The sequence below is a fragment of the Agaricus bisporus genome, assembly GCF_000300575.1.
Source record: "Agaricus bisporus var. bisporus H97 unplaced genomic scaffold AGABI2scaffold_13, whole genome shotgun sequence".
Classification (NCBI taxonomy): Eukaryota; Fungi; Basidiomycota; class Agaricomycetes; order Agaricales; family Agaricaceae; genus Agaricus; species Agaricus bisporus.
Window position 1 is genome coordinate 274,379 of NW_006267348.1, and position 25,313 is coordinate 299,691.

General features: G+C 45.1%; 7 protein-coding genes across 7 annotated transcripts; 2 read left to right on the forward strand and 5 right to left on the reverse strand.

Moving 5' to 3' along the window:
- Positions 1-254: 254 nt before the first annotated feature.
- On the forward strand, positions 255-1,569 carry AGABI2DRAFT_181045 (hypothetical protein; the record flags this gene model as incomplete). Its single annotated transcript, XM_006456349.1, has 2 exons — positions 255-1,229; positions 1,291-1,569. The coding sequence occupies 2 exons, from the start codon at positions 255-257 to the stop codon at positions 1,567-1,569; spliced, it is 1,254 nt and encodes a 417-aa protein (XP_006456412.1).
- A 1,648-nt stretch (positions 1,570-3,217) lies between these two features.
- Positions 3,218-4,763, reverse strand: AGABI2DRAFT_195544 (hypothetical protein). Its single transcript, XM_006456350.1, has 5 exons — positions 4,399-4,763; positions 4,298-4,336; positions 4,070-4,241; positions 3,733-4,021; positions 3,218-3,672 (listed from the first exon to the last, which is right to left on the reverse strand). The coding sequence occupies exons 1-5, from the start codon at positions 4,583-4,585 to the stop codon at positions 3,265-3,267; spliced, it is 1,095 nt and encodes a 364-aa protein (XP_006456413.1). The 5' UTR covers positions 4,586-4,763; the 3' UTR covers positions 3,218-3,264.
- Positions 4,764-8,776: 4,013 nt separating this feature from the next.
- AGABI2DRAFT_78087 (hypothetical protein) lies at positions 8,777-9,903 on the reverse strand (the record flags this gene model as incomplete). Its single annotated transcript, XM_006456351.1, has 6 exons — positions 8,777-8,931; positions 8,981-9,191; positions 9,249-9,451; positions 9,558-9,601; positions 9,653-9,695; positions 9,759-9,903. Coding segments are annotated over 6 exons (801 nt in total), but the record flags the coding sequence as incomplete, so codon positions are not given.
- Positions 9,904-10,879: 976 nt separating this feature from the next.
- Positions 10,880-15,234, reverse strand: Tco1 (Tco1 HAMP domain related type IA HK; the record flags this gene model as incomplete). Its single annotated transcript, XM_006456352.1, has 15 exons — positions 10,880-11,061; positions 11,119-11,287; positions 11,358-11,653; positions 11,711-11,789; positions 11,842-12,183; positions 12,239-12,624; positions 12,679-12,866; positions 12,924-13,145; positions 13,202-13,416; positions 13,465-13,812; positions 13,870-14,124; positions 14,185-14,336; positions 14,411-14,661; positions 14,709-14,830; positions 14,881-15,234. 15 exons carry the CDS (start codon positions 15,232-15,234, stop codon positions 10,940-10,942), a joined length of 3,501 nt encoding a protein of 1,166 aa, XP_006456415.1. The 3' UTR covers positions 10,880-10,939.
- Positions 15,235-18,960: 3,726 nt separating this feature from the next.
- Positions 18,961-20,576, reverse strand: AGABI2DRAFT_122315 (hypothetical protein; the record flags this gene model as incomplete). Its single annotated transcript, XM_006456353.1, has 3 exons — positions 18,961-19,605; positions 19,657-19,913; positions 19,967-20,576. The coding sequence occupies 3 exons, from the start codon at positions 20,574-20,576 to the stop codon at positions 18,961-18,963; spliced, it is 1,512 nt and encodes a 503-aa protein (XP_006456416.1).
- A 201-nt stretch (positions 20,577-20,777) lies between these two features.
- AGABI2DRAFT_122316 (hypothetical protein) lies at positions 20,778-22,072 on the forward strand (the record flags this gene model as incomplete). Its single annotated transcript, XM_006456354.1, has 4 exons — positions 20,778-20,858; positions 20,919-21,390; positions 21,444-21,694; positions 21,746-22,072. The coding sequence occupies 4 exons, from the start codon at positions 20,778-20,780 to the stop codon at positions 22,070-22,072; spliced, it is 1,131 nt and encodes a 376-aa protein (XP_006456417.1).
- A 1,076-nt stretch (positions 22,073-23,148) lies between these two features.
- AGABI2DRAFT_122317 (hypothetical protein) lies at positions 23,149-25,004 on the reverse strand (the record flags this gene model as incomplete). Its single annotated transcript, XM_006456355.1, has 7 exons — positions 23,149-23,343; positions 23,398-23,581; positions 23,647-23,936; positions 24,018-24,143; positions 24,197-24,385; positions 24,437-24,702; positions 24,755-25,004. The coding sequence occupies 7 exons, from the start codon at positions 25,002-25,004 to the stop codon at positions 23,149-23,151; spliced, it is 1,500 nt and encodes a 499-aa protein (XP_006456418.1).
- Positions 25,005-25,313: the final 309 nt, after the last annotated feature.

The following is a 25,313-nucleotide window of genomic DNA, read 5'->3' on the forward strand; positions in this document are numbered from 1 at the left end:
AAGGGGAAATACAAGCTCCGAATATCCGGGAAATAGCCTTTACATTATAGGAGTCGGTTTCAGGTGGTCGGATGACCAACGAATTACACGACAATGATCGACTCCCTTATTTGGCTACAATGATTGATCCAATAATCTTAATGCGTTATTGACTATGAATAGCGATTCAATTTATTATCAATCAGAATTCTGCTCTGACCATTTGTTCCTGACTGGATACTTCAGGCATAACCGTGGAGTGTCACCGGCTTTCAATGTCTTCAACTTGGAAGCACCGTGTTTCTCGTTCCACCTCAAATTTGTCCCTTCGACAGCTCTTACCTGTGTCTCTCGCACGGAAAGACGCGCCGACCAATGAACTACCGAACGACGCCGATACAACCTCCACGTCTCTCCGCTTGCCAACTGAAATTTGGTACAAAGTCGTCAAATATCTTATTGACGACAATGACCTTGACGCTCGTTCTGCACTTTACGGGCTTTGCCTGGTTTCACGGTTTTTCCGAACATTTGCTCAACCGGCCCTCTTTCACCGCCTTCGAGTAGTCGATAGATATCTATCACCGCAAGCTTATCAGGCGTTATGTCGATGCGGTCAGAAAAAATATAGACATGTCCTCACCCATGTCCGCGAATTCAAAATCAAAATCTCTATCCCCATTCCACCCAACAAGACTTTCGCTTCATCCACATCTCATCTATCTCATCCAATCTCGTTACTTCCGTTCATGACACGGCTCAAGACCCTCTCTATCTCAATTTGGATGAACAAAGATCATTTATTACCGTATATCCTCCGTCGGTCTCCCGGAAAGCTAACACGATTATTCTTCGAGTTCGCCGAGACATCCCCTACGACGTACGAAATCTCCGCGGTCACAGCTTTCATCTCCAAACAAAAGAACCTTAAACACCTTACCCTTACTTTTCCCCAACCCATTCTTATTCCCCGTGATTCACTATCTCAACTCGAGTCCGTCGATGGAGACTGGAAGCAGATTCTCAATGTACTTCCTGGGAAGACTCATGTAAAGAATGTGTGTATCAGAACGTCTGGGCGTTCAGATACAATTCAATGGAAATCCGAGAAAGAGGCAGATGTTATCAAGAAAGCGCTTGCACATATTCGATATATTCGCCTCGACGTCGCTGAATTTGTCACCTTGGAACTTTGGGAATACGCAAAGGATTTGGAGTACTTGCGAATCTCAGTCGGTGAATTACCTCCGGTCAGTATCCTCTCCATGGGAACTCCAAAACTAAACTTGCGATGCTGATTATCATTTCCAGCTCGATTTACTCAATATTGTTACTCGATTCCCGAAATTGAAAATCGTGGTCCTAGATACCACTTGGCTTGGAATAAAAGCTGAAAACAATCGAGAGCTGTTCGCTTGTCATATTTTTATGGAGGTGTATTCCCTCGGGGGAGTCATTTTCAATGATCTAGATACGGACGCTTGGGTCAAGAAGGCATCTCTGGACGATGTAAATTTCTGCGAAGGGGTGCCTGAAATAGAAGATTTGCTTGATAAAAGCCGCAAGTCAGGGCGTGTTTATTTCGTGTAGATATTCTTTTCTTCTTGGTTGTTCTCATTCTCTTGAGCATAGTTGTTGTTCGTCAAGATTGTAAAATTAACTGGTCCTGCTCAGAAAACATCAGAATCATAGAAAATGGATATGACTCATTCACAGTTTCGCGGTCAGGCAGCTGTGGCGATCATCGGTTGATGATAAACCTGAGATCAAGACATATATGAAATACGATTAAGAAAGTTAGCCCAAAGTTGTGCAGTACGATGGCTGATATACGGCAGATCCCCTGTTTCAAGGAGAAGTCTAGAAATTTGATATGTACTACATACAAAATATGTCAAAAAGGAACACACGTTGGAATTGGCATTTGACTCGATTTTTCCTCAAGTGACTTTATTGCCTATCTATGAATGAAATTCATGCGAGCCCTGAAGGAGTTTTCGAGACTGTGTGGTATACAAATGCTTAATCAAAAACTGTGACGCTGTTGTGACGCGCATCTTCATTCATCGTCGCATCTAGCATCGGTCGTCGTTTAAGGTTGTAGAGAATTATGGGATAGTACTTCCCGGTGATCCGGAACTTATGACGTTTTACCGCTGATGCGTCGACCGCACAACCGTGCGTTTTGTACCTCCTAACACCCTTGACGTACGGCAAGGTCACAAAGATCCGAAATTTGAGAAAATGGTATGATGTCATGTAGAAATGATTTTTTTAGTGTATGATAGGCCCGAAGGAGGCTATTCTCTTATAAAAAAGCCTGGTAATCAATGGAAATACAGGCTTCACCGTCGCAATAGAGCAATGGAGTCGGCTCTTTCAATAACTCAGTCCTTCTCCTGGACCATTTGGTCACCAAATTTACAGTAGTCTTTTTAGAACGGATCACATCATATCAGATTCATCAACGATTCTGTCAGCATAAACACGCTTATGCATGGGTTTGTAAGCTTCATGCTTAAAATGCTGCTATCTCGGCGTGTATAGCCCGGGATTGAGTCGTTCCTTCTAATTTTAAGCTCGGGTTCAAACACTTGATGCTTAAATACTATAATCGATCTACGAGTTAAAAAAACCAGCACTTAGTAAGAAACTAGAAGTTTGAACGTTCATAGAAAGTGCAAGTGTGACTCTGAGTAGCATTCAATGGACCCACACACGCCGCGAGCTTCAAAATTCACTGCAGAAAACTCGGTCAACAATCTCTCACCAAGTCGAGCTGGGCCCTTGTTGGTGTTATCGATTGCGAAAGCAGTATTTATTTCCTTAGTTCCGCTGTACAGCGGGAAATACCGGCCTGAACGCGCTCAAAACTGGGGTATAATGGTCAAGGGTGATCACGGTTGTGCCTAGCTCACCACGAGGCACTCTCGGCATCTTACTGTCTGTCAAAGTCACTGAGTCACAGGTAAACAGCGATGGAATCGCTGAGAGAGATTGTGGCAAACCGGAAATTACCTGCCAGTTTGTCTTTTCATATGCGACAGAGGTGATCTATGATCGATGAAAGTCCAATATCGATATTAATATGATTTGGGAGCCAGTCAGTCAACAAGGAGATTCCTTCTCATGGTTCTGATCGGAAAGGAGTACGGCAGTCGGAGATACGAGGCCTAATTTGATACATGTACCAACTACCTGCAGTGAGCATCGATATCTTGAATTGAGATGTCCAATTATGATGATGTCAAATTAATAGATTCAAATACTAATTATATACAGCCATTATACCAACAACTCATTTGTATGTGTATACTGCATCGTAGCTTCGAGTTCTTCACGCGTAACCAAACCCTGTTGGCTATCCTTTGGGACGATTGTGACCACTCGGGTCCGTTGAACTTCTTGACCTTTGTTTCCCCAGTACCTCTCCGATTCGTAACTCCATGCATCGGCGCCCCGGACGAGATACCCAACGGAATCGATATACTCTCGTACACGGCCGTCAATCTCCGGACCCCAAGACGGCAATTTCTCCACACCGTCCAAAAATACCTTGACTCTGGATTTTCCAAAATCCTCTAGCCAACTCATAGCCGCAGGGACGCTCAACCCATGCTCTAAGATGATGGAAGAAACAATATTGTGGAAGGCAATTCCACGTGCAAGCTCTATTGAATACGAATGCATGTCCTGTGGAAGTAGCTATTAGAACCGTTCGCGAGCTTGATCTTTGATCAATGAAGTGCTCACGTTAGTTATGCATAAGAGGTCCATGGCAGCTAGTAGCATGCTTTCCATGACAGGGTGAGAAAGCACGTCTTCAGGAATTTCTAATCCAAATCCGAGAAGCGCAATGGTTGCCTGTGCACCAAAAGTCTCTCGGCGGAGCTGCAAATAGTCATCGATAGGTCGAACGCGCTTTGATTCACGATCTTCTGATTCTTGTATCATGGACTTCATGTATAAATCGAAACCGTCGATGAAGTGCTTGACGCATGCGGCGCCTGGATCAGTAAGGTTGAGGGCCCGCTGCCAAAACCTGCGAAGGATGTCAGATACTGTTGACCCATAGCAGGGACCAATTTACTCTTGCATGAAAATTCCCAATTTGTCTCCTGGGTTTCTCTCCTTATACGGGTTACGGAGAACATCCATCACACCATCGCAGACTTGAGCCGCAGCCTGAGGTTCAGCGACGTCGGTGAATTCATCAATGACGAAGTAAACATTTGCTAAATCGCAGCCTGTGCGACAGAAATCTGACAAATGTTTGTGAGCGTCCACTCGCGTTGATGATCAACTTGGTAAAACGTACCTTTGGTGTTTAGCGGAAAGATAAGACAACCCAAAAGACCTTTATATCGAAATCACAAGATCAGTTTGGGGAAATGTTTATGTGATAGTAACCACACTGACCAAAGCGGGATGCGTCGAAGGATTTTTGTGCCTTCGCAACGAAGAACTGGTGTTCATTTACCCAAACGGCACTCTCAACATCGACAGTCCCATAATCGGGATGCAGACGTCGTTCGTAGGGCCACTGGGCCAAGAAGTCGGGCAACAAGAAATCAATGGGTTGGTTGTGAGCGGAGGTTTGAACCATGATATATGATAGTAGACAAGTGATAGAGGAGTATGAGGAATCTGTTTGCTGATGCTCAATCCAGTGAACTTTAGATCATTTATATACCTTCGACATGAGCGTTAGAAGATAAAACTTGAAGGGAACGATGTGAATCCTTTGGTAGGCCTCGGACAAAGTTTGAAGCCGGATACGAACATATTCCAATATTGACAGGCCAGATGATGGAGAAGTTTAATCATACGCGTTATTCTGTCGCACAGGCTGGAAACTGGATGACACAGGCGACATGGTCGGAACACGCGACGATTTGGCATCGGACTTTCAAAATGTAGCATACTAAGAAGTCTCAGGCCTGCTAATCTAATAGGTGTGATCCTTCTCCGAATCACTGTACTGCCACACCGGGGAAACCATAGAAAAAAAAACTTGAAAAAGGGATTGGGTTGGCTCATCCGCATCGATGCATGTTGTATTTTAGTGCGTGCAATTCAAGGGTTAGACATCATAGTAATAGAAATCAAGGGCCCGAGACTCCCTGGCGGTGAGGTCAAATTTGAAGTGCAGTCGGGTCGTCCCGAAAAACATCAACTTCGACCACCTGTATCGGCGCTCTAACGTCCCGTAGCCGGGTGGGTAGAGTTTGAAATTAGAAAAGCGAAGGCGGTGTGGAGACTCTGTAGCATGATCAAACTAGAATCGTAGGCGAGTTATGATGTAGTACTTAGTGGTACATATGATTTGGTATCTCCCACACGACAATCATCTCCGAAAGTCACAACGGGCTCGAAATTCCCTGCACGGGTTATTTTTTTTTTCTGTTTTTTTTATTTTATTTTTTTGGTGGAGTTTTTCTTGAGACCTAGTTTGACCAGCCATTATCGATTATCTCGGGTCGGCTGAAGAGCGCGGTGTGGTAGTGTGGTGTGATTGGGCGTCTGTCCGTCTTTGTATGATGTGCGCTTGTTTAGTCACTCACCACCCTAGTAATTATTATAGTACTCTTACTTACACTATTACTCAATTGCGTCGTGCACTGTGCTTTCCTTAAATCCTTTAATTCTATTTGCCTCCCACCCAAAGCCTACTGTTGGTTTTTGTAGAAAAGCTGGGGTCACCGAGAAGACTATCATGCAGGTATGACGGAACAGGGCGCTTGTCTGGGTGACCCGATTCCGTTTCCTGCTCCGAGCTTACCGCGTACTAAGGATCCCTTCGATCTCTCGCTCTACCTTTCACTACGGTCTTCTAGGCTCTCCGGTTAATCCATTTTCATATTATCCGGCCACAATCTAGAATGCTTTAAGCACTTCCTGTGGGACCAGAGACTTCGATAAAAAATTCGTCTACCCACTAAAAACCCAGGTAGGTCTTCTAGTGGTTTGTCAAAGGCGAGTTCGTTTTTCATTGTGCCTTTCCAGGTGTCTTGTATAAGGTATTTTGGGACAGCTTTTTCTGTTGAAGCGCTTCGCATCAGATAATATTATGACTTCCATGCGGATTTTGTGGTTTAATCGAAGTTCTAGCTTCTTTAAGGCTCTTCTGTGGCGGGCTCGTGTGGGTGGGGGCCTTCGTTACTCAGGCCTCCTCCACATCTCAACGTTTCAACCCTTAGCTTCCATATCAGGTGGGGCGCCTTCCGTTATTAGCATATCATGTAAGCGGATTTTTCTTTCATCCATCTTCTCATTTCTATTTTTTATGACTACGGAGTTGATTCCCATGACTTCTCCTATTTTTGAGGGATGACAGTCTTCTATTTTATCCGTCCACAATTCTCCTACTGTTAGCCAGAATACACAAGTTCACTTAATCCGACTCTTCTGGGACATTTCGCGGTCTCCGATGTTGATGATCGGCAAAACGGATCACTTGGATTTCGCTGCGGCGGTGCGCTACCACAGGGCCCGGCACTGAACATCAGTACTTATGTAACCTGTCCTATAAAGTTGTATTGTATTTTTGTGGACGGCTCTCCGGCGGCTTCAATGCATCTTTGCTGCTATTCTTCAAGGGTATAGTCAGTACCTTGTGAGCCAAAAACACAGCACAGTATGACGTGCGGCGTGAGACGAAATGTCACAAGCTACATTCATTTAACACCCCGGTTCAATGGTGTGTGGCAAGAAGATCAAGCCATGAGTGGGCTGCTGTGTTGCAAGTTTCCAGGGTTCCGGCCCGGCCAGACCTTAGCCTGATAACCGGTTCGATCAAAACGGTCATGCCTGTCATAACTTGGTTCGATAAGATAAAGGCCGATCAGTGCTGTAATAGAGTGACAACGGCATGAGCGGAATCATTCAGTGCCCAGCCAAGGAGTCTGTCGCTGGGTCAATGCCAAGATGCTGCGATAGAAATCGATATTTTATTCCCTTCAAAATTGTGTCCGACTCTAAGATCTAAAAGCGATGTCTGCCTTTGTCTGGGATAAGTATTATCAAGATCACGAAGGATGTGACAACAGCGGCCGCAGATCACGATGCAGATATTGTGCAAATGTTCAGAAGATGGGCGTTTGAAGGCGGAAGAGTGTAAAAAGGGTTGATGACGGATTGCCTGCCACGGTGGATATACCATCGTTGATCGACGGCTGAAACGTCTTGGGTTGATTGCTTGTTGACACCGAGCAGGGTGGATGTACTAGATTATGAGTCTCCTCTTCAATGACGCTACTGTTGCCTTCGTTGTCGAACCTGCTCCGGTGTGTGATATTGAACCTGCCTGCCTCCTAATCTAGATATCCTCTAATAATCACTGGAAAAACCCCTACGGAGTCCGTTAGCATGGCTGAGACGGCCCCTTTTGACAAAAGATGCATACCTCCGGTGGATAACGACTGTTTTGGAAGACCTAAAATAGATAAAAAGGCATTAATGATCCCTCCGTGTATCGTAAAGCACACATCTATTAGACGTTCAATGTCATGATTCCAACTAAACTAACAGCTTGCTCTCACATGTTATTTGAGGCTCTTCATCGAAAACCTTATCCAAAACTGATCGTGCCCGCGCTGCTATTGCTTCCTTTGTCTCCCTGACGTCCGGGACCCAGAGTTCATCCTCTTCAGAGAATTCTTCTTCTATCTGAAACTTTGGAAAATGCGTCTGTATCCAGCTTCTCTGGCGTCTCATGTCATATGAGTATACCCCATTTCCTTCCCTGCAATTCTACATGACTTTGGTCAAGGCACTGTTTTCATCTTGCAGCGAAGAAGCACTAACTTCCACAACGAGGACCGACTTCTGTTTGTTTATTATCCAATCAAATGCGATGTCACATGTCTTGAGCGCTCGAGTGAGAGGACTTGTGTAAATCTTCTCTGGACAAGGAATGCCAAAATCGCGTTCTTTGTCCCATTCTTCTTTGATACGCAATGCCTGGGCAATTCCAGCCGGGGTGAGATCAGAGTCAGCTGGAAGAGCGATTCAGAGCCGTGGATCGGCTTGTCAAAAGGAAGTTCATGCTTACGCCCCCAGGTGATCTCATCGTCGCCGTTCTGTCTCCCCCAATGGCTGATAGCCCCAAAGTAGAACATTAGCATATGTGGAATGTCGTCATTTTGAACACACTCACCCTTTCCATTCATTAGAAGCGTACTTATCCTTACCGACGTTATCTAGGCGATAGTATAAGATCTGTCCATGAATAAAACAACCACACGCACGGTAGCTCTGCCCGTGCCTATAGAAGTAAAAGAGCTTGTATGATTCTCCGGGTTGGGCGTTCGCATTGAGATCCTGAAGGTGCTTTTCGAGATTTAGCCACCTTTCTGCAGAGTCGTCTATTAGGCCAAAGAATGATCGAATCTGGTGGTGTTGGGTGAGCGAGTTTCCGTTTTCCCTTCGGACAGGAATGCGGATTACTGAGTGTCCCTGGGTCGGGGTGTCCTGCATGAAGAATCCGTCTACCGCCTTCCCATGGTCAGAGAAAAATCACAGGGTTCATTAACGAACTTTACCTGATAACACCGCTGTACGGCGGATTCATTCACCGACGAGATGGTCATCGCAGACGCACAACCCCTCTGACTTGCTTAGGCCTCAGGCTGATCAATCTTCATGACGTCATCATATTACTATGCGCGCCCAAATAACACCGTGGGCATGGTCGAACAAAATACAGATTGAAATCCACATGAGCCCATATTAAAAAAGAAACGGGTATTTCCGTTGGTCTATCTTCTCCGGCACTTGATCACGACAGGAAGAATTCCTAATAAAAAAAAACGACATCGCTTAACGTGCAGCTGGAAAGATCAAATACTAGCCACGGTGCTAACATACCTCCAGTCAACAGCGGGAAAGAAGGGCGACCGATGGCTTGAAGGAATCCATTGATGATACCACCATGTGCAGTAACAGAAATATCTACAACACACATAAGAATGAGTGTATCTTTGCGAAGTCGGACACATACAAGTCGAGTCTGTGTCCTTTTGAAATATATAATCCAAGACGTCCTGCGCCCGCTTTGAAACTTGAGCTTTTGTTTCTCTGATCTCCGCATCCCACAATTCATCTTCTTCAGTAAGTCCTTCCTCAAATTCAAAGGTAGGAAACCGTTCATGGATAAATGATCGTGATCTGCGTTGGTCACAAGTATGTATTCCATTTTCTTCGCGACAATTCTGGGGAAAGTCATCAAAAATCACAGAAACATTTCAGGCTACACAAGGACCGCTCACCTCGACGACAAGAACAGTCGGCTGTTTTTCGGTATCACCCCGAAATATCCCTTCGAAAGTTACCCTCAACGTATCCATTGCCCTCACCAATGGACTCGAATACAACTTGTCGGGGAGTGTAATTCCAAATGCAAGCTCTTCCTCCCACCCTCGTCTAGCTTCCATAGCCTGATTGATTCCGATCGGCGTAAGTTCCGGATCCGCTATATTTTTGTAGAAAAACGGGCAGGGAAAACAACAACAAACCCTCGTTTCAATGTTCAATGTCCGAGTAGAAGAAGGAGACAAGCTGGTGCGGAATCTACTCACGTCCCCAAATGATATCATCATCTCCATTCTTTATACTCATCTCTCTATAAAAGCCTTTCATTAAATCCGAAAACAAAAAGGGAAGAATTACATACGCATCCCAGTGCTTCGTTCCGTACTTTGCTTCGGCCACATTATCTATTTTGACCACGATGAGCTCACATAAATTCAACCACCGGAGAAAAGAAGATGATTACGCACGCCAACCCTGACCATGCCTAGCGAAAAAGAACACTTTGACGCTCCCATTCTCTTTCCTCGCCTCTTCATCAAGCTCTGTGATCCTCTTTCGAAAATTCCGCCACCGGTCCGAAGAATCATCAAGTAAACCCAATCTAGGCGGAATCTAGATAACACGAATGCTCAGCAAATGAAATCTCTATCACTCGAGTCGTATACTTTCGTGTAGGAGGTACTTACTGGTGGTAAAGTCAAAGATTGATGATCTTCTGTATCATGTGCAAAAAAACCAGGTATAGCCTAAACACCAAAACCAAACCTCATAAGCGCAAGAAATCGAAGAATACGAGATGATCGTGAGCATACCTGATAGTTGTAGATAGGGGTGCTCATGATAGAAACCGAAAAGCATAGCCGGTTCTCTCGAGAGCCTTTATATACTTAGAGCTCTTAATCTTTTATAGATAAGATTCACGTGAACGACAAGCCGGGGCTTTCGGGCACTGGCAGAAGGATTAGGAAAGAAGCCTGACTCGGAGAATGTAGGAAGACGAGGAAATACCCGGAATTGAGAAAGCCATAACCTTTATCGTTGTGGAGGCAGTAGCAGGCCCTCTTCCAAGGCTCGCTATTGAGAAGAAGTACTAAGAAAAAAGGATGATAGGGAATGCCGATAGACAGACATTCACTGACCCCACGCATTGAGAATTGGGTATTATAATCGTACACTATGGAAAACAAACGACACATGGATAGAGCAGATATATATACGAAAAGGGGGAAAGAGTATGGCGGGAAGAAAAAGCTAAATGTACGCAGGGTAAAAGAAGAAAGAGTCTCTCTTTATCAACGTGGAGGAGATAGAGGGAGGGAGGGAGGGTTGGGGCGGGAGATATTTGATATCCTGAAATTCCGAAAATCCATATATAATCGAAGAACGCGGGGGTGTGTGCGTGTGTGTATGCGGTGATGAATGGGTGATGAATGGCGGTGAGTGTGGATATGAGGTGAAGAGCTTGCTGAAAATGGTCATCCGGAACCAACCAAAAGTAAAAAAAAGGACAAGAGAAAGAAAGAACGAAGTGGTAACAACCAAAGCAGGAGAAGGGGACGGGGAGCGGAAGGAACAAAACACAAAAACTAGAGAAAAGCAAAAAAGCAAAATTGGACAAGGCGACCTATCAACATGCTCTCTCGTTTCGTCATGTATAATGCGGCAAATTTGCAATAGCAGATGCTCTACGAAGCAAGAAATGGCCCTTCCCGATGCGATCACCAGCCAGCTTATTGATCGCATTCAGTAAATCTGCCCTTCTCAGTGGTTCTAGTTCGGACGTTTCATGAATACATGCATCCAACGAAATGAAGATAGGATACGCACTGGTTATATGATCATCCATACCAGCTTGCAAACATCTTTCTCTGTCCCCAATCATCGCATGTGCTGTAAGCGCAATAATGGGCACCGGGGGTAATCCCTTATGCATCTCGTAACTCCTAATCAATTCTGTTGCTTCCATTCCACCCATGAACGGCATTGATACATCCATCTATCATGAAAAAGATGCAAATCAGCATACCCTTCGTCCCCCCGACCGAAAAATAAAAACGAAAACTCACAAGAATGATATCGAAAGGCTTGCCCTGAGCCACTCTCGCTTTGAACGCATCCACAGCCAAACTTCCATTCTCAGCAATCTCAACTGCATGCCCATATTTCTCCAAAATCTTCACTGCAAGTTTCTGATTCACGAGATTGTCTTCTGCTAGAAGCATATCGAACGTCACATCATTAGGAGCTGAGACGGGCGAGACGGTGTTAGATTCGAGGGCGATGATGAGAGCTGATGCGAGATCTTGAGCAGTAACCGGTGTGGTAACTTGTGATGTGATACTGTTGTCTAGACACCATTTAACTGCGCAGAATAGAATTTAATATGAATACAAGAATTGAGGTGAATAGAAAAACGTACGATTCAACCGAGGCATCTTTGGTGAGAGTAAAACGATCGGTATATATCTCAAATGTTCCAACTCCCTCACACTCTCCGTCTACGAAAGGCCCATCAACTTCAACCTCTCAAAAAGGCTGTCAATCACTCACCGTCTGTAAAGTGTCCACAACAATCGTATCCACATGCGGACACTTGTCCTTATGCACAACCTCCGCAACTGAATGTACTACGTGCGGTCTCAACCCTAGCTCCCGCATCCTCCCTTCAACATCCGTCGTATCCCTCAACGTATCCACAAACAGAATCGCTCTCTTCGCAAATGGTGCCATCTTCGACAAAGTAGACTCCATAGTCGATTGAGAAACTTGCGAAGAAATGGTGAAGTAGAACTTGGATCCTTTGGAGACTTCTGATTCGACCCACATCTTTCCTTGCATTAGACCGACTAGGCGTTTCGAAATTGACAGACCCAATCCAGTTCCACCGTATTCCTAAGAAGAAACGTTATCAAGATTGGTTTTAAGCAGCGTGTATAGAAACACTCACCCTCGTCGTCGATCCATCAGCCTGACAGAAAGTATCAAAAATCATCGTCAACTTATCCTTCGCAATCCCAATTCCAGTGTCCATAACCGCAAACTCAACCGTAACCATCTGATCGTCCAAGCTCAACAATCTACAGCTCAATGCAACATGTCCCTTCTTCGTAACCTTACTAGGAGTAAATTTAATCGCGTTCCCAACCAAATTCGTTATAACTTGACGTAGGCGCAAAGAATCACCAATGAGCTGATCAGGGATATCAGCTTCGATGTCGTAGGTGAGATCTAGATTGTTTTGAGAGGCTCGAACGACTAGAGTTTTGAGGATGCCGAAAACGGTTTGACGGAGTGAGTAGGTCACTGCTTCCATCGTCATTCTTCCAGCCTCGACTAGTCATGAATGATAAGTAACGCTAACTTTGCAGACAGAGACAAGAGACTTACTCTTGGAAATATCCAAAATATCATCGATGATCAATAGTAGACTCCGAGCCAAAGAGTGAACCAGCAACAAACTCTCTCTCTGATTCCTATTCAAATCACTATCCAGCGTCAACTCTGTCATTCCAATAATCCCATTCATAGGCGTCCTAATCTCATGCGACATATTTGCCAAAAACTCCGACTTGGATCTAAGTCAAAAATCAAATCAAATCAATAAATAACTGCTTTCGTAACAGACGACGAACCTATTGGCAAGTTCAGCAGCTTCCCTAGCAGCCGTATTCTTCTGAATCGAATCCCTCAAGTTGAAGACCATCTGATTAATCTGAGTCTTCAACGAGTCCATTTCACCAGACGCTTCGACCGTAATAAACCTCGTAAAATCACCATCCATAGCAGCCGCCGAAATCTGTGCAAATCCACGAACTTGAGTAGTCAAGTTCCCCGCCATTGTGTTTACGCTCAACCTATCATTGAAAAATCAGAAAGGAGGAAGAAAAGAATGCAACGTGCGCATACGTACGTAATTTCTTGCCATATTCCTTGAACATTTCCGACTTCCGCTTGAACACCCAGTTTCCCTTCCGTTCCTACTTCTCTCGCCACTTTCTTCACTTCCGCTGCGAATATAGCCAATTGATCAATCATATCATTGATCGTATTGACCAAATTCAACATTTCACCAGAGACCGAGACTCCTCTTATCTTCTGTGTCAAGTCACCTCTCGCCACAGCCGTCTAGTAATAAAACGTGAGATATCGATAGAGTGAGAAGAAGAGACTTACAGTTGCCACAGCAATTGTCCTAACCTGCAGCGTCAAATTATTCGCCATCACATTCACATTATCAGTCAAATCTTTCCAAGTCCCACCAACACCATTCACTCTCGCTTGACCTCCCAATCTACCTTCCGTACCCACCTCCCTCGCGACTCTCGTAACTTCATCAGCGAAAACCGATAATGACTCAGTCATACCGTTCACGGTTTCTTTCAATTCCAAAATTTCGCCACGGACATCTACCTCGATTTTCTTGGTAAGGTCTCCTCCAGCTACGGCTTTTGTGACTTGCGCTATGGAACGGACTTGGTTCGTCAAGTTCATTGCCATCAAGTTTACGTTGTCCGTCAACACCTTAACGTCGGCATCAACAGATAAGTACATCGCACGACCACATACAAAAAAACGCACCTTCCACATTCCCTGAACATCAGGTACGGAAGCCTGACCACCCAAAATACCTTCCGTACCGACTTCCAAACTCACTCTCGTAACCTCATTTGCCAAAGTACTCAACTGCGCAACCATCGAGTTGACCGTCAATTTCAAATCCAACATTTCTCCTTGAACGTCCACGTTGACTTGTTTACTCAGATCACCTAAAGCTACGGCTTTGGTTACATCGGATATGGAACGGACTTGGTCTGTTAAATTTGCAGCCATTTTCTGTGATGAAAATAAAGTTGTTGCGTTTTATGGAGCTGAGAGGAGGAAGGAAAAACATACGTTGACGTTTCGTGTCAAATCTGCCCATGTTCCTTGTACACCTTCAACTTTTGCCTGACCACCCAAAATACCCTGTGTTCCGACCTCCAAAGCCACTCGTGTCACCTCGGAAGCAAAAGCCGACAATTGATCCACCATGCTGTTCACCGTACCTAATCGCACACAACGACAACGTGGAAAACAATTAAACCAAGTCCCATATAAAAAAAAACACCCATGCACTCACTCTTCAAAGTAGACATTTCACCTTCGACCTGAATCTCAATCTTCTGTGACAAATCACCTCTAGCAACAGCCGTAGTGACGACTGCTATACTTCGGACTTGATCAGTCAAGCTTGAACACATTCGATTGACGTTCCGGACTAATTCAAACCAGACACCTTCGACATCTGGAACGTGTGCTTGACCACCCAATTTGCCTTGAGATCCGACTTCCAAAGTTACCCGTGTGACTTCCGCTGCTAATGCTCGAAGTCTGAAAAGGAGATAAGGGAAGATCTGGATATATATAGGACGACATACCTGACGACCATTCCATTTACCGTATTTTTGAGATCCAGTATTTCACCACGAGCATCGACTTCAATTTGTTTACTCAAATCACCCAAAGCCACAGCCTTTGTCACTTTCGCAATAGATCGCACCTACCCCAAAATCAATTAGTAATTCGATTATAACAAACGACACCACTCACCTGACTTGTCAAATTCGCAGCCAACTTATTAACCACGCCCGTCAACTCTCTCCAAGTACCTTCAACATCCAGAACCAGAGCCTGACCGCCCAACTTACCCTCCGTTCCGACCTCTTGACTAACCCTCGTGACTTCCTTGGCAAACTGTCCCAACTTGTCCACCATGGTGTTGATAACGTCTTTCAATTGAACCATAACGACACCTTGCACGGGCACAGTGATTTTTTGACTAAGATCGCCACGGGCTACGGCGTTACATACTCGAGCGACATCTTGGACTTGAGCTTTCAGTAATTTGAGTTCCTCCACTGCGGACATTCCAGATTCGAAAGCGGCGTGAGCTAGGGGACCCATAGATGGAACTATCATAGGCGATGAACCATTGGAGTTGATACCGTTAGAATCGCCATTTTCGCTACAGGAAGCGGGAGTACCGTTACTAGCTCCATTAACATTTGAACTCGCTCCCGTTACGGTAGTACCAGTGCTTGATCCATTGGATTCAGGTCCGCGTGTCATGATAACACCGCCTATACCCGACAAGATACCGTTTACATCTAGACCAACATTTTGTGCAGCAGCAGCGTTGTTACCGTATAGAGGCAATACTGTAGGATCCGAAACAGCTTTGCCACATGTAGGGCAAAAGGCGTGTGCGGTGGGCGGAGCAGACGTCGATCCGTTGGAGTTGTTGTTGGAAGCTAAAACTTGAGCATGAGCTAATGCCGTCGGTTGAAGATTTGCGATTAGACGATTATATAGATCTTTACGTTCAAGAGTCAGATTTGTGGCGGTGTTGGGTGGGAGAGAACCCAAGGAGAGTGATGGACGAGTATTTCCTCCGCTTCCACCTCCTGAGCCGGAGCTGGAGCTGGAGCTGGAGTTTGATGTGGTGGTCGAGGGAGAGGCGGATTTGCAATCTTTCCTTGAGGGAGGAGGAGGGTGTCTGTCGGCTGTGAATGTCGAGGAAGATGCGGGAGAAGATTTTCCGGCGTTCGATGATGACGATGATGAGGACGGCGATGACGATGACGATGATGTTGAGGATGATTTTGATGACTTTGGTTTGAGCTTGGGTTTGATAGTGTGATTCGATGAAGCACCATTCGTGTTGTTCGTTGGAGCAGGAGAAGTGGGCTTGGAGGCGGGCGGAGCAGTAGAGGTGGTGGTGGTAGTGGTAGACGAAGGCGAAGTTTCTTTTGTAGTACCAGGAGGAGTGAACGTGTGGTCAACGACAAAAAGCTCGTTGATGTTCTTGACCGGCTTGGAAGGGTTGGGACTGGTCGCCGTTTGCTTGGGAGGCTCTTCCTGCCACTGTCCCATATCCAGACTATCGACATTCGGGAAATAGCCTCCGGATTGCCCTATCGCACCGCCAGCTCCGTTTCCATGGTATCCATAGGTATACTCGAGCTCACCGACCCCGACTAGCGGAGGAACTGCTTCTGGGACCCTGAGAATGCGGCCCTCATCGTCTACGGCGGGATCATCGTAGGTCTGGATGCGAGGATTGTTGCGAGGAGGAGGGCAGAGATCTGGATAGTCCCTTCTCATCTTGTCCATCTCCTCCTCAGCCTCCCAGAGCCTGACGCCGAGAGCGACAATTGCTCGCATGATGGCATCTGTCTGCCATGTGCGAAGACCGTACCATACAGGGAGGGGCGCTGATTTTGCGTTGAGCTCGTAGACAGAAAGCAGAAGGATGATGTGCCGCAAAAAGGGGTCGCCGTCCTGGAAAAACGAAGGGGACACTGTCGTCGACGACGACGACATTGAGGAAGACAAAAGCAAACTAGCCCGCTTTCTCACGCTCTATAGGAGGGTGTGCTATATATATTCTCCCACATGCAAGTGACCAAGCCTCGCGAATGCTGGTCTGGATTTCCTTACAATTGCTTCACAAACTACCTGTGCAATCCGACGACGGGTCTCTTCCGTCAAACGTACATCAACTCGGCGATTATTCGAAACGTAGCTGACAAGCGGTTCATCTAAGCAGTTTCTGGTCGAGTGGCTCGAAGGATAAAGACCGTCAGGCTCGCAGCGTGAGACTGATATTAATCAGCCAAGCAACGAAATGGAATACGCAATATCAATGCGTACATTCATCGGAAAAAACTCCATTTCAAAGTTAGCGGGTTAGAGTGAAGAGTTAGCAGTAACATTTTCTTTCAAACAGGCGGTCGCATCACTTTATCAGTACTGTACAGTTATGTGCGGCCAAGTGAGGAGACAGGGAAAAACAAAGCTAAGGGTTCGATCCGTCCCTGATCAAGCCGGTTTTCCAGAAATGCAACATCAGAAACAAATAAATCCCGTAAATATGATGCCCCAAACTTGGCAAAATTTCGCTTTCTGCCACAACTCACCAGCGCCTCCCACACTGAAATGCCACCGATTTAAAAACTCGAACGTCTAGAAGAAGGATTAGCGGATTTTGATGCTTGTCGGAGGTTGATAGGTTTGTTAACAGGCACAAGCAGCGGATGACGATCTAAATTCACATCAAGTACGTGCTGGTGATATAATTATCATATTTAACACGCTTATACGCCGTCCTCGTCGTGCTAGGCAACCTATCTTCTGAATTCGGATCCATACATAGCCTAACGATGTCTAATATTCCATCCAGACGTGGCTACTAAAACAAGTGGGAGACTGCGACTTCAACATCCTAACCGTCACGCCCTACGGCATTACCTGCCGACTCGGAGATGCCAGCATCCAAAATTGCCTTTTTTTCCTCCCATACGAAGACGGCTTCATCAAGTGATTTGAAAGCTTCTGCTTCCGATATATATGCGTTAACAAATCATCAAGACCTTGACACATGGAGATCTTCGTGATCCCACCAACACTCGGCGAAGTATGGCTCACGGTCGATGAGACGACTACCAAAAAACGTCTATCCTTCGATAAAACTCCAGAAGCTAAAGCATAGCGACTCTTTACTTGGGTTTACCATAGGATTCAATTGTAAGCCTCTAATTAATTTAAATCCTTCAAGAACTCAGAGACAACGATTTCCAGTGATTGGTTACCATAATAAGTGAAGCAAATAACCTAATACTAGGGACGTCTTGCCACAAGAAAATTATACTCTCAAAAGAAAACTTTACTATTTTGAACATACCGGGGTCCGCTATGTGTTTCTATTCAACGACCCGACTGCGTCTTCATGATGAAGAAGCTGGATGTATACTCGGCAAGTGATTGCGCAGAAACCCTCCTGGTCCCCATATGCACTGCTATCCGGAAAGGATTCCCCTACTCAGCGCGCAAACGCCCTATCCTGGCGCCCGTACGTCAGATCGATTTATACACTCTCGACAACAACAAAGTTCTTTCTTTACGAGCTTCAAGCACCGCAGGACAGTACGCCAGTACACTTTGGAACCAGAATACTTCGAAGTCGCGGAATTCAAAAACGAAACACAAATCTGGATATATCCTTCCAGGTCTCAGGACCGCAATACTGGTACATCAAGGTTATACTTTGATAGAAGCGATTATTCGTCAAACGTGCCGCACATAATAATAGTTTCAGCCTCATGATATCGGCGTTGCAACCCGAGAAACCGATATTTGTAGAAGTCTCTCACTTTACCCTTGTACAAGCGACAAATCGACAGCCACTTTTGGGGTCGGAAGCTATTTCAGCGTGGGTGAATACGTTTGTAGGTTTGGTACGTTGTGGGACTCAAAGAAGCGGACTCGAGCTGGACGTGAAGCTTGAAGTTTGAGCCGAAAATATGATATTCAATCCGATCGGTGTACTATATGTCCTGAGTGGTATGATAGGATCAGGTATATAATTATATGATCTTTTGAGCCCGTTCGCTGGTGGTTCAATCAAGAGCTATGACTGAGTTTTGCACTTAGAAAAATCCTTAGGAATCGTGAACTAATAGTACTAACACAGCAATCAGGTACATAAGATAAATAGCCTTGAATGAGGCATAGAAGCGAGTCTAATAAATTCTTTTCAATGAAGCACAAGCATCACATATGAAATTTTAGCGGACTCAGAACATACGTATTAGCGAGAGAGATTTTTATATCATCCATTATTTGTCTGTCTTATGACCAATACTGACTAGAAGTCCACGCATCCGAGTCTGGGCATACATCTGCAGGATTATACACTGGCAACGAGAAATCTTGAATAATAAGATGACCGAATGTTACTGAAATCAGCCGCCCCAACTCCTCGTCATAGGAAAGAACTTCGTCAAGGCGTTGAAGAATACGATCTATGCCAGCTTCAAATGTTACACCGTGTTCGTAAGATCCGCCCGTTAAAGCATTTGAGTAGCCGAATCTATACAGTTCCGCACCCACCCTACAGCAACCTTTACTCAAGCCCAAGCCATAAATTCGAGTGTCGTGATGTCGTTGATGAAAGTTGAAATTGGAAACCTTTGTCAAGGTCGCTGCCGCGTCGTCAGCTTGCGACGCTGGTATAGTAAGGCTGTAGATGCCATCGACCATGGCAATAATTTGATAGTAGTTTGCTCCGTCAAAATAGAGTCGTGATGTCTTATAGCCGTGGCACTGCGAACAGAAACAAAATGACCAAATTTCTGTCGCATGCGATACGGCCTTCCCAGGTTCGCTGACATCAGAATACTCTGGTTCCAGGGTGTACAACTGTGCTTTGTGTTCGTTATGCTGATACCTCGTGTAGACAAGAAGTTTATCGCTGCCAATAACGTATACACTGGTCTGAGGCATAATCAACGATGAATTCGTATCAAGACAGGACACGTCACGCACTATGATAGGATCTGTTTCCAACACCAATGTACACCGGACTAACTGTGTTTCAGTGCACTCTCTCCACCAGCATACGTCCAACCTCTTTGTCATGCTACATGCAACGAGGTGACCATTAAACGAAAATTGAGAAGGCAAACCATAGTATGGCAGCGGTATAGTCCTTAGACGTTTTGCCTTGAGGGTTCCACTGGCATCTTGTGGTATGACGTCCCAAATGTAAAGCCACTCGCCTGACTCCTTATGTTCGCAATGACCTGGATTTGTCGTATATCAGTTCTTCGCGAGTACAAGATAATAAGAGACTTACAATCTCGTCCAATGAAAGCAAGAGTAAACCCGGATAAGGGGTCGTCACGCTCGACAAGAAAATCAATGGCCGTGATTGTGTTATTCTCTCCGGGACTATTGCCCACATCATCACAAGGCACCAGGTGTACGGGCTCCGGATCGTCAGAATCAAGGTCCCAGTAATATAATGAGCAATGCTTGGTACCAGCAAACAACCAACGTCCACCAGGAGCAATAGCCACGCTTGATAGTGTAGGGGAGGGTTTTTTTAGGCGTTTCGTAGTAGGATAGACCTTTCCAGGTGATTGCCAGAGGTGATTTACCAGAAGCCGTTTTTCGAATCGCTCGCGGATCTGATTAGTGGTAAGAGAGGATAGCAGGTGCGTGTTCGAGAAATGACTATGAGGGTTTTCTGCCACATATTCCTTTGCGAGGTTGAGCCATACAACATGGGCATTGGTAGCGTCGCAGAGATCCTCATGTGTCAAGATCTGAATGAATGATGCGTTAAGGCAAATACAATAGGAAGAATGGACCGAAAATGTCACCTGGCGTAGCACAAGGATATCTTTGTATGAGAGATAGGAAACAATCTCAGAAAAAATCTCGAAAGGTAGGTCGCACAACATCTAAGTTTCCAGTTGCTACATACCTGCTGCCGAATTTTTAACCAGCTATCACGTGTTTGGATTGCCCTGAATGAGTTCCTGACCACATCAATGCAATGCTCGCTTGAAGTGACTGGAGCAATGCAGGTTTGATTCTCATGGGCTGTAGGACGCGTTGTCAAGTTCCATAATTCAATATCAACATAATTGTGGACCGCCGTCATGCTGAGCGACCTACCTCCCGAAATTGTTTCGGAAATTGTTTCGCATCTTCCGTATAAAGACATTCTTGTCCTTCGCCAGGTGACTTGTTTCATCCTTTCTTCCTACTCGATCCGAGGCAGCATTAAAACATTTATCCAGGTCTTCATATGCGGGGACTTCCGCCACGCCACCAAGGCCCATGCTGTATGGCTCAACCTCGCAAAGCAATATCTAGCAGAAAACACTCATAGCCATTTTTCAAGTATACAAACTCTATCCTCTCTCACCACCGACCAGCTCCGTGAACGGTTCGAAAGACGACTTATGGTAAATGACCTCTGGCAACTATCAAAAGAAATTTATCCTTCTGTAAAGGGCCTAAAAGGGCTTTCCTCCCCGATTCCAACTACATGCATTGCTCCGGGTGGACGATGGTTGTTTGCTGGTACCAACAAATGCTCGTTATATTACTGGGATCTCGATTCCGACAACCCGGAGCCTGTACTCCTGGTACCCTGTGATGGCATTGCCAATATTCCCGGGAGGAACAATACAGTCGCTGAAATAGACTTTCTCGTTGAGCACGATGACCCCTTATCCGGGTTCATTGTTGCGTTCATTGGGATGGATGGTAAGTCTCTGATTACATCGTATATGGAAAGAACTGATAGACGGCAATTTCAGGTAACATTGGTAAGAAGTCATCAGAATGGCTTCATATTTGGGACGTCATACCACAAGATGATGGTGTTCTCATAGCCAAACGTTTAAAGAGTCTACCAATGCCGTACTATGGGTTTTATCCCAAATTTTCATTTAATGACCACCTTGTTGCATGTACCATGAACGAGAGGGTGGATGTATACTGGTGGAGGGAGTGCACAGATACACGCTTAGTTAGGTGTACATTGGGATTTAAAAGGAGTATCCTTGTGGTGCGTAATATGTTCTATCCCAATACGACTTCAACGTTGATTATTCCTCAGTCTAATTTATATGTTGTCGGCAGCGACAAACTTCTTGTCTTCACAAGTTTTGCGGACAAATATAAAGCACGCTTGTACGCCCTGGAATCAGGATATTCTGAAGTCGAAGAACTTGCGAAGGTAGTATCGCATGCGACAAAAATCTGGTCATTTCGTTTCAGTTCCGAGTACCACAGTCGTGGGATATCACGATTATATTTCGATGGAGCAAACTATCAACAGATCATTGTTATGCATGGTGGCATCTGTAATCTCACTATGCCAGCATTGCAAGCCGACAAAGCGACTTTAACAAAGGTTGCAGATTTTGACCTTCATCAAGAATGAGCCCACTCTCAAATATACGGCTTGGGCTTTAACAAAGGCTATTATAGAGTGGGTAAGGAGCTGTGTAGGTTTGGCTACTCGCCGGGTTTAACGAGCGGATCTTACAAATGTGGTGCACCAGTTGACCGGAGACTAGATCGTGTTCTTCAAACCGTCGAAAGCCATCCTACCTTTGACGAGGAGCTGGGACGGCTGGTTACAACGTACATGAATCAGCTTATTCTTCATGATTTTTCCCGCCCATTGAATAATCTTGCAGATGTAGGCACGGACCTAGATCGTATTAAAGATGAAGATGTATGGCAGTGCACCCGGCCCTTTCTATATGCCCAGGATAGTAGATTTTGAATGATTCTTAATAACAGTATGTGTAAAGACTATGTTAAGCACCGTTGAAAATTAAAAAAGGCGTTGTCTTTCGCGTGAATTTTCAATCTTGGGAACGTCAAATGATTTTCATAGACATTCAACCTTTTTTTTTTGGTACGTTTATCCATTCTGCGGCACACTGTCCTCCCGCCGTTTCTATTTGTATGATCTCCACACTTGGCAGTCGACGTGGTCATTATCTCCCCTTGTAACTCTCGGAGGCCGCAATGCTCTCGGACTCAGATATCGAGAAGCCGAAACCGGTCTGGACACTATCCGAAGAGAACACCGGGACACTTTGGCACCCTACAACCCTCATAGCGGCTCTTTTGATGATCATGTTGCAAACGCCATCACGGATATTTTGAACGAAGAAGACGCACCGAGAGGGACATCGATTCCAGCTCTTCGTTTGACATTGCGCCACCTAAGAACAACCTCAGACCCGCCGGGGTGTCAGCAGTAGAAGAAATCAAACTTCTCAAGGATCAGGTCGTGACAATATCATTCGAATCTGCTCTGCCATTGTGTGAGGTGACCTGAACCAAAAGGTTGATGTGTTTCAACAAGATACATTTCAGAGCACTAGTATGGAACTAATAGTACAACTTTAAGCTTTCAAAAAAGAAGAAAATCGCATTCCTCTTCCAGTCTTGAGTCACTCGTCGGACATGTTCTTTAATTATTTCCCACAACCTTTATCCCTCTCATCGTCCTCCGGCTCTTCGTCCCGTTCCAGCTGCTGGCTTTGCCTTGACGCCGAGTGGAAACTCGTACTTTGCCAGAGCTTCCTGTGTTTCGCTCGAAGATGCATCACCCATTCCCTGAACTGGAGTCTCGGGTGTACTAGACCAATCCTTAGGGCATCCTAGTTCCCATACTTTGTCTTCATACGATACAGCCTTAATGGTTGGCATGTGATTTACTTGAAATGGGTTATAATGTTACTGACTCACCCAAAACCTCAATACGCAAAGAACTTTGAAAGCCTCTTGAATATTGTTGACTCTGTAGACTTTGGTCACCCAAAATCGGTTCGAGGCAGAAAATTCATCGCCACGTGCTTGTAGAGCACCAAAAACCCACTCTACGCCATTAGAAAGGCAGAATGGTACATATTTCCGTTTGGTTCTGGATTGACTAATAGCGGATATTGAACGTCCCATTGACAGCTAGCCAGTAGAGTGAGAGATTGAAATGCTTACAGGCCAATGGCTTCAGCCACAATCTGAGGGATATGGTCTTCAAGTTTGGCTCCCGACCATTTTGCCTCACAGACTGATAAACATATGTCTTCCTCCACAGCCACTTGCAATACTTTTTCAAGCCATTTCTTCTGCCCCGATTTTGACCTCCGTTGTATAAAGCCCTTGTCAAGGTATTCTTTCAGCTTCCCTCCCGATGCAAGAATTGTCAAATAGTCGGTAGACCCATTTAGAAAGGTTTTCGAATTCTTCTCCTTGTTTATGACTGGGTAATCATTGGGTTCCTTTGTCTGAAAATACCAATGAGTACTTCAACGGTCAAGAAAGAAAGAAAGCAAAAGCAAAAAAGCAGAATCATTGCACAAACTCACCTTGGATCTTCCTAGGATCCCAAATTCGGGACTGGTGATAATGGGATGCAAATTATTAGGGAAAATTTTGGGGTCCCTTATGGAGTCGAAGTATGCGTCAATGACTTTTCTTGCTGTTGTCTCACTCTAGATTAATGGTGAAACAGTTGTCGAAAACTTGTATATTGGGCGAAACACACCCATGGATTAAAGTACGCATTTCGTACTCTTTCCAACTCTGTGGCGAAATATGCCAAAGTATCATAAGTGACTTCCTCAGACGTCGAAGGTAATGCTTCCCAGATACCATTCAGGTCTGCACCGAAGCTGGAGTGTGTGACTGCCAGCTTGTTGTAATCATCTGCAACTACAGATGAAAATGGTATGATCTTTGAATGCAAATCAACGGAGAAAGAGTCTTCAAAGAGAAAAAGACTGACTTCGACGTGATATGCCCGACTTGCAGCCCGCAGGATTTTCAACTGCTTAACATTGTCACCCAGATTTTGCGCTATGTTCTTCAGGTGACTGAATGATAATGTGTTTGTTTCCTCTTCAACTTCCTCTTCATCCTCACCACTGTCCTCGTCTTCCTCCTCAGCAACACTGCCGAGCTGTTCTGTATACAAGTCACTTGAACCTTGGACTAGCCATTGTTTGGCTGTGAGATTACTTTTTCTGGCAAGTTCGATTGCGCCTTTAAATTCTGTTGAAATATAACAATCAACAGATAACATCAAATGACATATCAGACGAACCAGCTGGCATGACATATGCTTTATTAGATAAAAATCGTCCAGACATCCCAGAGTCAGTATCATCATCACCGACAAGCAGTTTTTCGAGGTCATTGCAGAGTGGGATCAGTTTTTCCAACATGCGTGCAACTTGGTCATATGTTTCGCCATCAGGTATGCTGCCCGAGTTTGAACGATGATGCTTTGACGCCTTGTGAGCTGCAGGCGGTCTGCTCCCAGTTTCAGAAGATCTTTGGCGCTTTGAAGGCATAGCGTAGGAGGTTTAGCTGAGTATATTGCTACAAGAATTTTATTACAGCAATATATACAAAATCTTACGGCGCCTATTCTTCACAGGTATTGTTCGCCACACATCATGACAGGCTGATGTGGAATCTAACAAATGGGGAAGGAAGACAATACCATCATGTTTGCCATATCAGCACCTGGCCACTGACCTCCGAGTCTTGGCAACGGAAGCCGTTGATATTGTTCTTCAGAACAACATGGTGAACCAATTTGCCTTTTTGGCCCAAATTTCTGATTTCGCAAGGTGATGGAAGAATAATTTCCATGTGGG